This window comes from Hyla sarda, chromosome 3, assembly GCF_029499605.1.
Source record: "Hyla sarda isolate aHylSar1 chromosome 3, aHylSar1.hap1, whole genome shotgun sequence".
In the NCBI taxonomy this organism is placed as follows: Eukaryota; Metazoa; Chordata; class Amphibia; order Anura; family Hylidae; genus Hyla; species Hyla sarda.
Window position 1 is genome coordinate 204,564,235 of NC_079191.1, and position 16,835 is coordinate 204,581,069.

Below are 16,835 nucleotides of genomic sequence, written 5' to 3' on the forward strand. Positions count from 1 at the left end.
TTTATCACTTTACTGCTAGTGATTATTTCAGTTTGTGGTGTACCAATAGTAGAACCCTGGTGGATGTGGCTCCGCTGGACCTGTGTGGCAGATGACTCAGACCGTACCAGCCAGCAGAGTCTAAGGTGCCGCTAGTTTTCACCAGAGCCCACCGCAAAGCGGGATGGACTTGCTGCAGCAGGCAGCACCCAGGTCGCTACCCCTGGCACGGCTTAACCACACAGGCGGCTGAGGAGATCCGAGGCACAGGAGGGATAAGATAGCTCGTAGTCAGGATAGCAGAAATTCAGGGCAGGTGGCACAGTAGCGTAGTCAGGAACGTAGCAAATGGTCAGTAGGCAGGCGGCAAGGGGCAAGGTCAGGTCACGGAGTAAAGGATCAGATACACAGCAAGGAAATAGCAGGAATGCTTTCTCTCAGGCTCAAGGCAACAAAGATCGGGCAGGGAAGTGAGGAGGAATTAATCAATGAGCCACAAATGAGCCACAGGTGAATTACACTAATGAGCGCACTGGCCCTTTAAATCTTAAAGCTCCGGCGCGCGCGCCCTAGGGGACGGGGACACGCGCGCCAGAGCAGAGAGGCAGAGGTGGGGGCAGGAGAAGTACCAGATGTGTTCCAAGACTTTAACACTTTTACTTCCAATACTTCTTCATACAAAGATTATTTCATACAGGAATAGTGTACTTGGACACAATGCAAAATCACCCAGTGCATACTCGCCGATACGTGGTCACAGCATTATAACAGACCTTTTCGGCTCCAGCTGGAGCTCTACGTGAACATGTCCATTTACGCTGTGAAGCTTGCTTTCTTCTGAGACTAACGTAGAAGGCTCACCAGCCGGTGAGCTTGATTGGCGACGTTTCAGGATCACTCCCTTTCTCAAGCCTGAGAAGAGAGGCAGAGGCGGGGGCAGGAGAAGCACCAGGTGAGTGACGGACTGGGGCTCACATGCGGGCGCATCCCGCAATGCGAGTCCCAGCCCCGCCGGTAGCAGCGGGTAACGGGACCATGCGCTCGTGGCCAGTGTGTGTGGCCGGAGCGCATAACGTAATACTGTCCAGCTGGGATAAATAGATTAAGTACATTGGTGCTGAGTATGATGAGGTCCCTAGAGTATTCCATGGTCCTTACTTAACCACCCGAATCCCTTTCTGTACATATAAAAGATACTTGCAGACAAACACAAGTAAGAGAGATTAGTAAGTTAGTAACTTAATAAGAACAGAAAAGCTAAGTAAGTACTAGAGAATGGAAAAACATTAAGGCATGAAGTTTCATCCCTTTTGGCGTGTTAGTGAAGGTCATTGATCCACTCTTCCTTGGCATTAGATTATGCACTTAAGACAGTTTATTAGATGACAGTATCTTTTACTCTGCCCTATCTGCTAATGTGACCTAGTGAGTAATATTCTTTTATTTAGAAGTAACTATTATTGCTTTTAGTTAATGGTATAACCATATTCCTTACATAAATATCAATATTTTCCTGCTCAAAGATATAGTGGTAAACCTTTCCAGCATACAGAAAACCAGGAATGCTCTGAATTTTGTATACCCCTCGATAAGTTGTCTAATATAAGTCTATTAAATGAAAGTAGGGAAAGCTTGCTTGGAGAGGGACCATTGAGTTGGAGGCGGTAATTGCCTTTGAGGGGGACACTATGATCACTATAAAACATCAGCTAAAGGTGGTAATGCTGTGAAAGTGGACTGTAATTAATATAAGAGTATGTACCTTTCTCAACACACAAGCTGCTATAAGATTTTTTCTGCTGATCCCCAAGAAGAGTGTCCCTGTCATTTACCAAAACCTTTTATATGTCACACAGGTGAGCTCTGGTTTCAGGCCTCAGGCTAGCTCCTGCTGTTATGATTCGGCTAGCTGGATGTGGATCCTCTGTGTCAGCGAGGGATTGGCGTGGACCGTGTCGGTGGACCGGTTCTAGGGATGCTACTGGTATTCACCAGAGCCCGCCGCAAAGCGGGAGGGTCTTGCTGCGGCGGTAGCAACCAGGTCGTATCCACCGGCAACGGCTCAACCTCGCTGACTGCTGAGAAGGCGTGGGACAGAAGGACTAGGCAGAGGCAAGGTCAGACGTAGCAGAAGGTCGGGGCAGGCGGCAAGGTTCGTAGTCAAATAACAATAGCAAGAGGTCAGGTACACTGGTAAGACAAACACTGTAACGCTTTCTCTGGCACAAAGGCAACAAGATCCGGCAAGGAAGTGCAGGGGAAGTGAGGTTATATAGATAGGGAGCAGGTGGAAGCTAGTTAGACTGATTGGGCCAGGCACCAATCATTGGTGCACTGGCCCTTTAAATCTTAGAGAGCTGGCGCACGCGCCCTAAGGAGCGGAGCCGCGAGCGCCAGGACGTGACAGCCGGGGACCGGGACAGGTGAGTGACTTGGGATGCGATTCGCGAGCGGGCGCGTCCCGCTATGCGAATCGTATCCCCGCCGGCAGTGTCAGTGCAGCGCTCCCGGTGAGCAGGTCTGACCGGGGCGCTGCAGAGAGAGGAACGCCGCGAGCGCTCCGGGGAGGAGCAGGGACCCGGACCGCTCGGCGTAACAGTACCCCCCCCCCTTAGGTCTCCTCCTCTTTTTGTCCGGTAGTTGCTTCACGTGGGACGAGGACATTGGGAGCGATTGTAGGGTTTCCTTCAGGAAGACAGAGAAGTCCTGGGTATCCTCATCAAAGGCAGGCAGTTCAGAAGGAGTGGGAATGGGGAGGGGGGCAGAGGGTGAAGCTTGGCACGGGGCAGAGTGTTACCAGGACGGGGGCTATGAGGAGGCAAAGCATAGTCCTGATAGGCCTTGGAGAGACCAGGTGTAGGAGGAGGCACTGAGGCTTGCCTGACGGGACTGGGAGAAGACGTGAGGCATTTTTTGTGGCAAGAAGCACCCCAGCACTTGATCTCCCCGGTGGTCCAGTCAAGGGTAGGAGAGTGGCGTTGGAGCCATGGCAGACCGAGGAGGACTTCAGAGGTGCAGTTGGGCAAAACAAAAAGTTAAATTTTTTCGTGATGCAGTCCAATGCTCATGAGCAGGGGTTCTGTGCGGTAACGCACAGTGCAGTCCAATTTCACTCCGTTGACCGAGGAAATGTAGAGCGGCTTGGCGAGACGGGTCACAGGGATGTTGAACTTATTAACAAAAGAGGCCAAAATGAAATTTCCCGCAGAACCAGAGTCCAAGAAGGCCATAGCTGAGAAGGAGGAGTTGGCAGAAGGAGAAATCCGTACGGGCACAGTGAGGCGTGGAGAGGCAGATTTCAGACCAAGAGACGCCACTCCCACGTGAGCTGGGTGCGTGCGTGCGTTTCCCAGACGTGGAGGACGAATAGGGCAATCCACCAAGAAATGTTCGGTACTAGCGCAGTACAGACATAAATTTTTATCTCTGCGGCGAGTCCTCTCTTCATGGGTCAGGCGAGACCGATCCACTTGCATAGCCTCCTCGGCGGGAGGCACAGGGGTAGATTGCAAAGGATACTGTGAGAGAGGTGCCCAGAGATCAAGGTCTTTTTCCTGGCGGAGCTCCTGGCGTCTTTCAGAAAAACGCGTGTCAATGCAGGTGGCCAAATGGATAAGTTCATGCAGGTTGGCAGGAATTTCTCGTGCGGCCAGCACATCTTTGATGTTACTGGATAGGCTTTTTTAAAGGTCGCGCAGAGGGCCTCGTTATTCCAAGACAATTCGGAGGCGAGAGTACGAAATTGGATGGCGTACTCGCCTACTGAAGAATTACCCTGGACCAGGTTCAGCAGGGATGTGGATCCTCTGTGTCAGCGAGGGATTGGCGTGGACCGTGTCGGTGGACCGGTTCTAGGGATGCTACTGGTATTCACCAGAGCCCGCCGCAAAGCGGGATGGTCTTGCTGCGGCGGTAGCAACCAGGTCGTATCCACCGGCAATGGCTCAACCTCGCTGACTGCTGAGAAGGTGTGGGACAGAAGGACTAGGCAGAGGCAAGGTCAGACGTAGCAGAAGGTCGGGGCAGGTGGCAAGGTTCGTAGTCAAATAACAATAGCAAGAGGTCAGGTACACTGGTAAGGCAAACACTGTAACGCTTTCTCTGGCACAAAGGCAACAAGATCCGGCAAGGAAGTGCAGGGGAAGTGAGGTTATATAGATAGGGAGCAGGTGGAAGCTAGTTAGACTGATTGGGCCAGGCACCAATCATTGGTGCACTGGCCCTTTAAATCTTAGAGAGCTGGCGCGCGCGCGCCCTAAGGAGCGGAGCCGCGCGCCAGGACGTGACAGCCGGGGATCGGGACAGGTGAGTGACTTGGGATGCGATTCGCGAGCGGGCGCGTCCCGCTATGCGAATTGCATCCCCGCCGGCAGTGTCAGTGCAGGGCTCCCGGTCAGCGGGTCTGACCGGGGCGCTGCAGAGAGAGGAACGCCGTGAGCGCTCCGGGGAGGAGCAGGGACCTGGAGCGCTCGGCGTAACACCTGCTCTGGTCCCCTGTCTGCTCCTGTCCTTTCTGCTGTGCCACGTGGGTCCTGGGTGGTTGGTATTCAGGCTCCCTGTTGGTCCTGTATGCTGTGCCACTGCTGAGGAGTGCCTCAAGTCTGCCCTGAAGTCAGATTCCTTTGTTGCAGGGCTAGTACTCTCCCTGGGTGGTTGCTGCTGGGCCATGCTGCTGCTTGGTGAATAATTCTATCTACTATCTCTGGGGCTCCTACCGTGCTGCTGCTGGATAGCTACTTCTGGGAGGTGGTGAGTAGGAGTTGGAGGTGTGTGTGTGGTGGGCCCTGCAGGGCTCTCTGTTGCCCCTGGCCATATCTGTTGTGCTGAATTTCCTTCACACCTGTCTACATGGATAGTCCTCTTGAGCGCTGCCTGGGTCTTGTAGTCCCTTTCAATAGGCAAAATGGGCACCAGTCTAACAAGGAAAAAGGGACACAGGGACAGGAGAAAGAAGGCAAGGAAGATACCCCAGTACCCACCCCAGCGTAGTCTCCGGTCCTTGGAACATCACGGGGACATTTTGACTAAACTGAGCAAGTTCGCCAGGGAAACGGTGATGACCCTACCTGTGATATTGGCCCTGACTATGCTTGTGCCCCTGTCTCTTGATCTTCTTGGCTCTTCGCTGGGAGCTATAGAGCTGCCTGGCCCATGGAAAAACAATGCTGTTCTCTCTTCGAGGAACTTCCCACTATTTCTACCACCACGACTGCTCCTGAACCCACTCTGTCTGATGTCCTGTCAGCCTGGGCAATAAGCCTGGGCAATAAGTCACTTTCCCTGCAGCAGAGAGCTTTAAGGAGCACCTAAATGTCCTTTGACAAGATCTTAAGAAAATAACTGAACGCATTTGTTTTTTAAGGGGGTAGTCCCATCAATTAAAATGTATCTAAATATGTAGTACTTCCTAAAATAAAACAATTTCTCAATACAATAATTTTCAGTTTTTATTTGCAGTAAAGTTATTCATCTAACTGCTGCCCATTTGCCTGCTTTGCTTTTACTAATGTTGCCCTTGGTTACGTTCCTGTGTAGCTTGGATCACACAAATACTGTAGAAGCTTTCTGTTTCTCCTCCCGTGCAACACCTTTGCTCCGCACGTCAGAGAAAAGCCTCTCTGACACACAGGGTCTATTCACGCAGCAGAATTTCCGCACCAATTCCACTTCCGCTTCCTTTGGTGGTTTCTGGCTTGTGCGGATATTGTGCAGAATTGGTGCAGAATCCATGCAAAAATTCTGCATTCGGAAACTCAGAAGTGTGAATGGGAGTGCAGAATCCCATAGAAGTCTATTGGGCTTTCATTTGAGGTGGAATTCCACAAGCAGAAATTCTGCTGCATGAATAGACCCTTGCATCCTGTCATTCCCTGCTGTGCTCTCCAGGATTTAGCTTAGTAGCTCAGTGACTGAGAAATAGTCATTTCAGCTGACCGGCAATTCATTATTGTGCCTGAGAGAGAGAAAGACGAAAGAAAGAAAAAGAAAGAAAGAAAGAAAGAAAGAGAAAAGCAGCACAGACTTTTCAAAGGAGTTTAAAATGCAGGTTCTGAAGCCTTGGTCAGGAGCTCAAACTTAGATACAGCAAAAGCATCTCTCCACAGCATACAAACATTAGGTGAAAAGCAAGCAACTTTTCAAACGGCTCACCTGGTAACTGCATGAGAAGAAGAAGCTTTTACCATATATATATATATATATATATATATATATATATATATATATATAACACCTTGCCAGGTAACAAGCCCTTATATAACATCATCCCATTGTTTTCTGGCTCGCAGCGATATACGTCCAGTTGCACTAAACAGGAGATCACTACACTACAAGCTGAGGAGTGAAGAGATTAAGCACATGCTTCTCCTAGTTTGTCCTAATTGCTTTAGGTAAATGACAGGGACATTTTAAGAGGACTTCAGAAGAACCAGGAATTAAAACGGTGCTGGACAGGATCAAAAGCTTCCACCAGGGTAAAGTGACTTGTACCTTTATTAACCAATTGAACACATCAGTTTACCCTGGTGGAAGCTTATGATCCTGTCCAGCACCATTTTAATTCCTGGTTCTTATGAAGCCCTCTTGCTGCTAATCCCTTTGGTTCACGAAGGTTGCGGAAGGGAACTTTTATTCACTTACACGCATTGTTGTGTGTGCGGTTACACAACTGAATTGGGTAAGCGGTATTCTACTATTGCCTTCATCCGCGTCATTGGTTTGTCATCACTATGGACAACCTTTGTCTTCCTTTTAGGGGACACTTTAAGGAATTGTTAGTGGCAGCCAAATCCAAGATTCTAGATAGTGAGTTTGACTTTCTGTTTCCAATACAGCCTCAGACAGCCACACTTTACAAACTAACAAAGGTCCACAAGGGCAGGCTCATGATGTCAGGGATTCTAAGCTTTTGCCAGAACCTGGGTATTTATATAGTGCCCTCTTGTACCAGGGACACTGTGGATCTTATAAAAAGGTTGCAGTTGACAAGGACTTCGAGTTGGTTAGTTTTGATGTGAAATCTGAATTCCCCTGACATATACCTACAAGTCGAAAGTTGAAAAAAGCCTAAGGGATTGTGGCGGTCCCAACAATTGGACCTCATTTGATTAGGATGTGGTGGAATATTATAGCAAGATATTATAGCAAGATAAGATATATACCTGCAGTTCACCTTCCATAACACTTAGCAGCTTTACTAGATCCTCTTTGGTTGGGTCTTGGATGTTCCTGTTTTTTCTTTCACACAGTCCAGAAGTTTTAGCATGTCTTTTGACAGTCCCAGAGACCTGTACATCTCCTTCCTTATTTCTGTGGATTTTATTCTTGTTTTTGGCTTCATTGCTGTGGTTCTCATTTTCTATGGCATTGCCATTGTTGTAGCTGGAGAGCTGCCCAGCTGTTGAGCTTTCACCAACTTGATTTCGAGATCTCATTCCTACCTAAAAGCCAAGATAAAGTAGAAAACAATACTTTTGTAAATAAAAAAATAAGCAAAATCAAAGAAAGCAACATTTTTATTACAATATAATACTGTAAATAAAAAAATAAAAAAATAAAAGAATTTGATCAGGGCACCCTAAGCAATTTTTGGTGGTTGGACACAAATTTCTAAAGGTAACTGCTATCTATCTAGATCTATCTCTCTATCTATCTATAAATCTCTGTTATATATATATATATATATATATATATATATATATATATATACACAAAACATCTAAAGCCCTGTCCTTCACCAGCTGTGTTATGGAAAAACTCAATCCTCTATGTTTCCTGACTAGGAAGTCATTTGCTTAGTTTAGCTGCATCATCAGCAAAGAAGACATTGGCTGGCAACCAAGTCGTTGTTTTAGCGTGCTTACATGGCTACATGGTCTATATGTAAATATGGTAATTAGAAAACTGCATAGTATTTCCATTTTAGGAACTGGAGATTGGCTTTGTTTAACCATGCGCTCATATCCTTATGTTGTCATAGCAAGAGCATCAAATAACAAAGCTCAGCAATTTATCAGACATACTAATTTCTCCTATAAAACCACAGTAACATCTTTGATCTGTGATGTTTTAAAAGTGAATTATATAAATATATATAAATCTATCTATACATATGTCTGTATGTTGATATATTTACAGACACAAACAAACACACACATATTACATATATATATATATATATATATATATATATATATATATATATATTGGAGTGTCCAAATACTTATTCATAGATACACCACAGCAAACAATTGATTATATACCACCGACATGATGTATCCAAATATGTACACGCCTGGAGTAGTTGTAATGTTTGTGAATACATGTAACCCTGTCAGTTCTAAAAATGAGTCTCGGCAATGGTTCACAACCTTAGCTCAAGAGCTGCATTCAATGAGAACCGGTACTGAGCCACATTATTACTAAAAATAAAATGTCTGTAAAATGTTTGATTAAAGCCAAATCTGTCTTTAAATCTATATTTAAGTGAAATGTGAAATACCGTATATACTCGAGTATAAGCCGACCCGAATATAAGCCGAGGCCCCTAATTTCACCCCAAAAACCCAGGAAAAGTTATTGACTCGACTATAAGCCTAGGGTGGGAAATACATCATCGCCCCCTGTCATCATCCAGACCCCATCATTAACACCCCGTCATCATCCCCCCTTTCATCATTACCCTGTCATCATCCCCCCTTCATCATCACCGCCTGTCATCATCCCCCCCCTTCATCATCAGCGCCTGTTATCATCACCGCCTGTCAATCCAGTGGTCTTCAACCTGTGGACCTCGTCAAGGCAACGTCACTAGTCCGGGGCCGGGCCCGGAGCGGAAAAGAGGCCCCCCTGGTGAAGATGGACAGCCCGCAACGACTAACCCTCCCCACTGGACGGTCCCTGCAGCATAGATGGCCGGACCAGCTCACCCTTCCTTCCCACTGAGGGGAGGCGAGTAGAAAACTAAGGGGGGGGGGGGGTCTGGATGATGACGAATGCCGCAGTGGTATTCAACCTGCGGACCTCCAGATGTTTCAAAACTACAACTCCCAGCATGCCCGGACAGCCAATGGCTGTCTGGGCATGATGGGAGTTGTAGTTTTGAAACATCTGGAGGTCCGCAGGTTGAAGACCACTGAAAAGGCGGAGAGTTCACTCGAGTATAAGCCGATGGGGGTGTTTTCAGCACGAAAAATCGTGCTGAAAAACTTGGCTTATACTCGAGTATATACGGTATCAGGCAATACTGCCAAGAGCCTGTTAGAAGTTTCTGACCCAAAATCTAAACATCATTGTTATGGTTCTTAGCTTGGCATTGCCATACTTCTGGCCCTGGTGCCAGTGTTTAGTATTGTTGTGATATCCACAGTGCATTTTAGTATCTGCATCAGCCTACAGGTTGGGTGCCATAAGCAAGGAGCCTGAGAACCAAGTGTGGCTTCCCAAATAGAAAGATAAGGCTGGGTTCACACTACGATTTTCAAATACGGTAACCGTATACGGTTTTCCGCAAAAAAACGTATACGACTGTATCCGAAACCGTATGCACAGAGAATGCATTGTAAACCGTATTCCAAATGTTGTGTACGGTTGCATCCGTTTTGCCTCGGATACAGTTTTGCCGATTTCTCAACGCTGTCGACCATGTTTTTGCCTCCTGTTGAAAAACCGTATGCGAACCGTATGCGGTTCTTTTAACATTGTTGTCTATGAGAACTGTACACAGAATTTCAGAATACGGTTGCATGCGGTTTTTCTAATCCGTTTTTGGAGTTGACACATGCACAGAAGGAATTTCAATAGAACAATAGTAACTTTATTAAATTGCTGGAAAACTAATTCCAACAAAATAGCAAAACCGTTGGCAAAAACGGATGCAAACGGATAGAACCGTACATACTTTTTGGAACCGTATATGGGGAAAAACTGTATTTGGAGTCATACGGTTGTATACGCTTGCATACGGTTTTTGCCATACGTTTTTTAGCGGAAAACCGTATACGGTAACCGTATTTGAAAAACGTAGTGTGAACCCAGCCTAAGTAGGCAGGCAGACAAACAGACAGAGGCTTAGCCGGCTAAAAGTGAGACATCATGTTTGATGTTAGGTAATGGGATCTATTTCACTGGTCTCTCGGAGTCTGAGATTATCCACCTTAACATAAACAAGAGTCACAGTCACATCCCAACAAAATATCTCTATTTTCCTGAGGCCATGTTTACAAGGCGTAAAATCTGTGGAATGTCCATCCGGAAAACACGAATGAACTTTCTGAATATTTAAATAATTTGGCAAGTGCCAGGACCGCTCGGAAATGGATTTCTGAGCAAAATCTGCAAAAAGAATAGGAAAGTCTATTCTTTTTGCGGACGCTGGAATCGGAATTCCACCGTGTGCACCGTGCAGCAGAATCCCAATTAAATCATGCTGTCTGTGCAGAATATTCTGGAGGACATTCAACTGTGTACACATACCCTTACACTGATACATGCACTGCAGAGGGTACTAACAGGTGTAAATATGCCCACAGTCAGAAGGTGTCTGTCAAATTGCATCCCTTTAAACTTAAAGTGGTATTTAATTTATAGGACATATTTATAGGACATATATAAACCCTACGCCGAAAGTAAGCCCTAGCAGGATTATGGGGTAGGGCTGTAATATAAGCCCTACCCCGAAAATAAGACCTAGTTAAGGGGTAATCTGCTGGCCGCCAGTAATGCCTGCAGACCCCACATGAGTAATGCCCGCAGACCCCACATGAGTAATGCCCGCAGACTCCACACACCTCCCCTCCCCCCCCGGCCGCCACAGTAATGCCCGCAGATCCGACACCGCGCCTGGCCACCACAGTGCGGTAATGCCCGCAGATTCCACATCCCCTCGGCCACCCCATTAATGCCTGCCGACCCCACAGCCCCCCTCGGCCAGCTCCCTGCCTCCTTTGGCTGGTCCCGCGGCACCCGCAACAAGTTAGCTTACCGTAATTCAGCCGGGGCAGGGACGCTGACGTTCTAAAACGTCGGCGCGTATGCACGGCCGACGTCACGGACGTGTCCCTGCCCCCGGCTGCTGAGCAACAGGAGAAGATCTCGCAGGAGGGTACCGTACGGTAAGAAAGTGAAATGAGTACCGGTGCCCAAGTTTATTATGGCAGAGGGGTGGGGGGCACTGTAGGGCAGTGTTTCCCAACCAGTGTGCCTCCAGCTGTTGCAAAACTACAACTCCCAGCATGCCCGGACAGCCAAAGGCTGTCCAGGCATGCTGGGAGTTGTAGTTTTGCAACAGCTGGAGGACATTGGTTGGGAAACACTGCTGTAGGGTATGGTAGGAGTGTGGAGGATAGGGGGGCTGCAGGAGTGTGGAGGATGGGGGGGCTGCAGGAGTGTGGAGGATGGGGGGCTGCAGGAGTGTGGAGGATGGGGGGCTGCAGGAGTGTGGAGGATGGGGGGCTGCAGGAGTGTGGAGGATGGGGGGCTGCAGGAGGATGGGGGGCTGCAGGAGTGTGGAGGATGCCCCCTATCCTCCAAACTCCTGCAGCCCCTCATCCTCCACACTCCTGCAGCCCCCCATCCTCCACACTCCTGCAGCCCCCCATCCTCCACACTCCTGCAGCCCCCCATCCTCCACACTCCTGCAGCCCCCCATCCTCCACACTCCTGCAGCCCCCCCATCCTCCACACTCCTGCAGCCCCCCATCCTCCACACTCCTGCAGCCCCCCATCCTCCACACTCCTGCAGCCCCCCATCCTCCACACTCCTGCAGCCCCCCCATCCTTCACACTCCTGCAGCCCCCCATCCTTCACACTCCTGCAGCCCCCCATCCTCCACACTGCTGCAGCCCCCCATACCGTAAATAAATAAGCCCTACCCTGAAAATAAGCCCTAGTGTGTTTTTTGTGACTAAAATTAATATAAGACCCGGTCTTATTTTTGGAGAAACACGGTAGGTTGTTGACACTTTCAGCAATTTTGCAAAAAAATCATGTGTGGCCCTACCCTATGACTGTTAATATAATGATAGGACTTTCTGATGCAGCAGCCTCTCATTGTTAAATTCTGCTAAACTGTGCACACTGTAGAATTTCCAGATTCCAGGCTCTATTGAAAGAATGAACATGTATATTCTTTTAGTAGAATTCCACGCCGACTGCATTGCCATCAGAGGCATAGCTTGTACCTTTTGGGCCTCGATGCAAAATCTGCAACAGGTCCCCATATGCCAACTATAATACTGGTCTCTAATGGGGCAGTTGTGCTTTGGCTCCCCCTTAGGCACCAGGGCCCGGTGCGATGGCTACCTCTGCTATCTCTATAGCTATGCCCCTGGTTACCATCAATGGGGACAGCGCATGTTCATGCAGTGATATGGCGCACGCTGCACATGGAATCTCCAGCCAGAATATGTATGCAGAAATTCTGTAGTGTAATTGGGCCCTGATGCCTCTAATTTGACCCATCTGCTTTTCTAATGTTCTAAACAGCTCTTATCAAACACCTCTGGTTATTCCTGCTCATTTGAATTATCCAGGAAGAGGTTACACACCTTGTTTTGATGCTGTAATGTTTTCTCTACATGCAATGCGACCGCGCCTGTGTATTTACAATTGTTAGAAGGCCAGCAAAACAAGATGAAGTGCATGATACGCTGTGTAGTACTAGGACAGAGGGCCATGTGACATAGTAGATAGTGCGCTGATACCTGGTTTCCAATAAAAACAAATGGAATTCCCATTACTCAGCTGCTGGCAATAATAGTAATGGATCAGGACAAAACATAGTAATAACAAAGGCCTCACAAAAACAAATGACCTCCTGTTTTTGCAGATAGTATAGCCCAATTGATGCAATATCATTAATATCTTTGATGAGAAGCAGATAATAAGAAAGTATTTTATAGGATCTAGGTGTTCTAAACATTACTTTAGGGGCACATTTATATTTTATATAAAAAAAACAATAAAGCATTGAAGTTTTATATTAAAGGGGTACTCCACTGGAAAACATTTTTTTTTTTTTAAATCAACTGGTACCAGAAAGTTAAACACTTTTGTAAATTACTTCTATTCTTAATCCTTCCAGTACTTATCAGCTGCTGTTATGATCCACAGGAAGTTCTTTTCTTTTTGAATTTATTTTCTGCCTGACCAGAGTGCTCTCTGTAGACACCTCTGTCCATTTTAGGAACTGTCCAGAGCAGGATAGGTTTTCTATGGGGATTTGCTACTACTCTGGACAGTTCCTAAAATGGACAGTGGTGTAAGCAGAGAGAACTTGTGGTCAGGCAGAAAGGAAATTCAAAAAGAAAAGAACTTCCTGTGGATCATATAGCAGTTGATAAGTACTGGAAGGATTAAGATTTTTCAATAGAAGTAATTTACAAATCTGTTTAACTTTCTGGCACCAGTTGAGAAAAAAATGTTTTCCAGTGGAGTACCCCTTTAAAGAGGTTTATAGTAAAAGTGGTTTATACTGAGAGGTAATTTTTGAATCTACAGAGTTTGGTTTATTGGTTTATATTTACCCCATTTTCCATCTATTTTTAAACCCTCAAGGACCAGAGCATTTTTTGCACATCTGACCACTGTCACTTTAAGCATTAATAACTCTGGGATACTTTTACTTTTGAATTTGATTCCGAGAAAGTTTTTTTGTGACATATTCTACTTTAACATAGTGATACATTTTCGTCGATACTTGCATCATTCTTGGTGAAAAATTCCAAAGTTTAATGAAAAAGTTGAAAATTTAGCATTTTTCTAACTTTGAAGCTCTCTGCTTGTAAGGAAAATAGACATTCCAAATAAATGTTATATTGATTCACATATACAATATGTCTTCTTTATGTTGGCATCATAAAGTTGACATGTTTTTACTTTTGGAAGACCTCAGAGGGCCTTAAAGTTCAGCAGCAATTTTCCAATTTTTCATGAAATTTTCAAAATCTGAATTTTTCAGGGACCAGTTCATTTTTGAAGTGGGTTTGAAGGGCCTTCCGATGATAAATACCCCATAAAAATAACCCCATTATAGAAACTGCACCCCTCAAAGTTTTCAAAATGACATTCAGAAAATTTGTTAACCCTTTAGGTGTTTCACAGGAATAGCAGCAAAATGGCAAAATGAAGGAGAAAATTCAAAATCTTCATTTTTTACACTCGCATGTTCTTGTAGACCCAGTTTTTGAATTTTTACAAGGGGTAATAGGAGAAAAAGCCCCCAAAATTTGTAACCCCATTTCTCTCGAGTAAGGAAATACCTCATATGTGTATGTAAAGTGTTCGGCGGGTGCAGTAGAGGGCTCAGAAGGGAAGGAACGACAATGGGATTTTGGAGAGTGAATTTTGCTGACATGATTTTTGGGGGGGGGAATTTGGCATTTAGGAAGCCCCTATGGTGCCATAACAGCAAAAAAATAAACACATGGCATACTATTTTGGAAACTACACCCCTCAAGACACGTAACAAGGGGTCCAGTGAGTTATAACACTCCACAGGTGTTTGACGACTTTTCGTTAAATTCGGATGTGTAAATCAAAATGTTTTTTTTTTCACTAAAGTTCAGTTTTCCCCAAAATGTACCATTTTTACAAAGGGTAATGGGAGAAAATGCCCCCCAAAATTTGTAACCCCATCTCTTCTGAGTATGGAAATACCCCATGTTAGGGCGTAAAATGCTCTGCAGGGAAACTACAATGCTCAGAAGAGAAGGAGTCACATTTGGCTTTTGGAAAGCAAATTTAGATGAAATGGTTTTTGGGGAGCATGTCGCATTTAGGAAGCCCTTATGGTGCCAGAACAGCAAAAAAAATATATACCACATGGCATACTATTTTTGAAACTACACCCCTCAAGGAACTTAACAAGGGGTACAGTGAGCCTTAAAGGAGAACTACAGGATTGAAAATTTTATCCCCTATGCTAAGGATAGGGGATAAGTTTTAGATCGCGGGGGGTCTGACCGCTGGGGCCCCCCATGATCTCTCGTACAGGGCCGCGGCTCTCTGCATAGAGAGCGTGTGTCGACCACTGCACAAAGCGGCGGCTGACACGCGCCCTCCATTTACTGCTATGGGAGAGCCGAAGCACTGCCTTCGGCAATTTCCGTGTCTCCCATAGCAGTGTATTGAGGGGGCGTGTCGGCCGCTGCTTCGTGCGGTGGTCAACATGCCCTCTCTAACCAGAGAGTCGGGGCCCCGTACGGGAGATTGCGGGGGGCCCCAGCGGTCGGACCACCCGCGATCTGAAACTTATCCCCTATCCTTAGGATAGGGGATACATTTTTCAATCCCATAGTTCTCATTTAACACCCCACAGGTGTTTGACAATTTTTTGTTAAAGTCAGATGTATAATTGAAATTTTTTTTTTTCCACAAAAATGCATTTTTTGCCCATCATTTTACATTTTTACAAGGGGTAATAGGAGAAAATGCCCCCAAAAGTTTGTAACCCCATTTCTTCTGAATATGGAAATACCCCATATGTGGATGTAAAAAGCTTTGCGGGCGAACTACAGTTCTCAGAAGAAGAGGAGCGCCATTGAGCTTTTGGAGAGAGAATTTGTTTGGAATGAAAGTCAAGGGCCCTGTGTGTTTACAAAGCCCCCCGTGGTGCCAGAACAGTGGACCCCACCACATGTGACCGCATTTTGGAAACTACACCCCTCACAGAATTTAATAAGGGGTGCAGTGAGCATTTACACCCCAATGGCGTTTGACAGATCTTTGGAACAGTGGGCTGTGCAAATGAAAAATTACATTTTTCATTTTCACGAACCACTGTTCCAAAAATCTGTCAGACACCTGTGGGGCGTAAATGCTCACTGTACCACTTGTTACATTATGTGAGGGGTGTGGTTTCTAAAATGGGGTCACATGTGTGGGGGGGGGTCCATTGTTCTGGACTATGGGGGCTTTGCAAACACTCACTGCCTTCAATTCCAGACAAATTTTCTCTCTAAAAGCCCAATGGCCCTCCTTCTTTTCTGAGCATTGTAGTGCACCCGCAGAGCACTTAACATCCACATATGGGGTATGTTCTTACTCAGAAGAAATGAAGCTACAAATTATGGGGGTCTTTTTTCCTATTTTCCCTTATGAAAAATTTAGGGTAACACCAGCATTTTAGTAAAAAACATTTTTTTTGCATTGTCCCATCCAACTTTAACGAAAATTCGTCAAACACCTGTGGGGTGTTAAGGCTCACTATACCCCTTGTTATATATTTTTGTGCGTCCACAGAGCATTTTACGCCTACATATGGGGTATTTCCGTACTCAGGGGAAATTGTGTTACAAATTTTGGGGGTCCTTTTTCCTTTTACCTCTTGTGAAAATAAAAAGTATGGGGCAACACCAGCATGTTAGTGTAAATTTTTTTTATTTTTTTACATTAACATGCTGGTGTAGACTCCAACTTTTCCTTTTCATAAGGGGTGAAAGGAGAAAAAGCCCCCCAAAATTTGTAGTGCAATTGCTCCCGAGTACGGAAATGCCCCATACGTGGCCCTAAACTGTTTCCTTGAAATACGACAGGGCTCCGAAGTGAGAGAGCGCCATGCGCATTTGAGGACTAAATTAGGGATGGCATAGGGGTGGACATAGGGGTATTCCCAAACAGGGTGCCTCCAGCTGTTACTAAACTCCCAGCATGCCTGGAAAGTCAGTGGCTGTTCGGAAATGCTGGGAGTTGTTGTTTTGGAACAGCTGGAGGCTCTGTTTTAAAAACAATGCCATACGATACGTTTTTCATTTTTATTGGGGGGGGGGGGGAGTGTAAGGAGGGTGTATATGTAGTGTTTTACCCTTTATTATGTGTAAGTGTAGTGTTTTTCGGGTGAGTTCACACAGGTGGGGGT

The 16,835-nt window shown here is 46.0% G+C and overlaps 1 protein-coding gene across 11 annotated transcripts in view; it reads right to left on the reverse strand.

The window, feature by feature from the left end:
* FILIP1 (filamin A interacting protein 1) overlaps positions 1-16,835 on the reverse strand; it is a 256,599-nt gene that overhangs the window by 63,000 nt on the left and 176,764 nt on the right. For 10 of the 11 annotated variants that reach the window (XR_008891252.1, XM_056565900.1, XM_056565899.1 and 7 more), the window contains one exon: positions 7,140-7,418. Coding sequence is in view for 10 of the 11 variants with exons in the window: in XM_056565900.1 (XP_056421875.1) it covers positions 7,140-7,418 (279 nt within the window). In the remaining variant the exon portion in view is untranslated. Of the gene's footprint in view, positions 1-7,139; positions 7,419-7,841; positions 7,890-16,835 lie in introns of those variants that run through there. The other variant, XM_056565908.1, reaches the window with a different exon arrangement.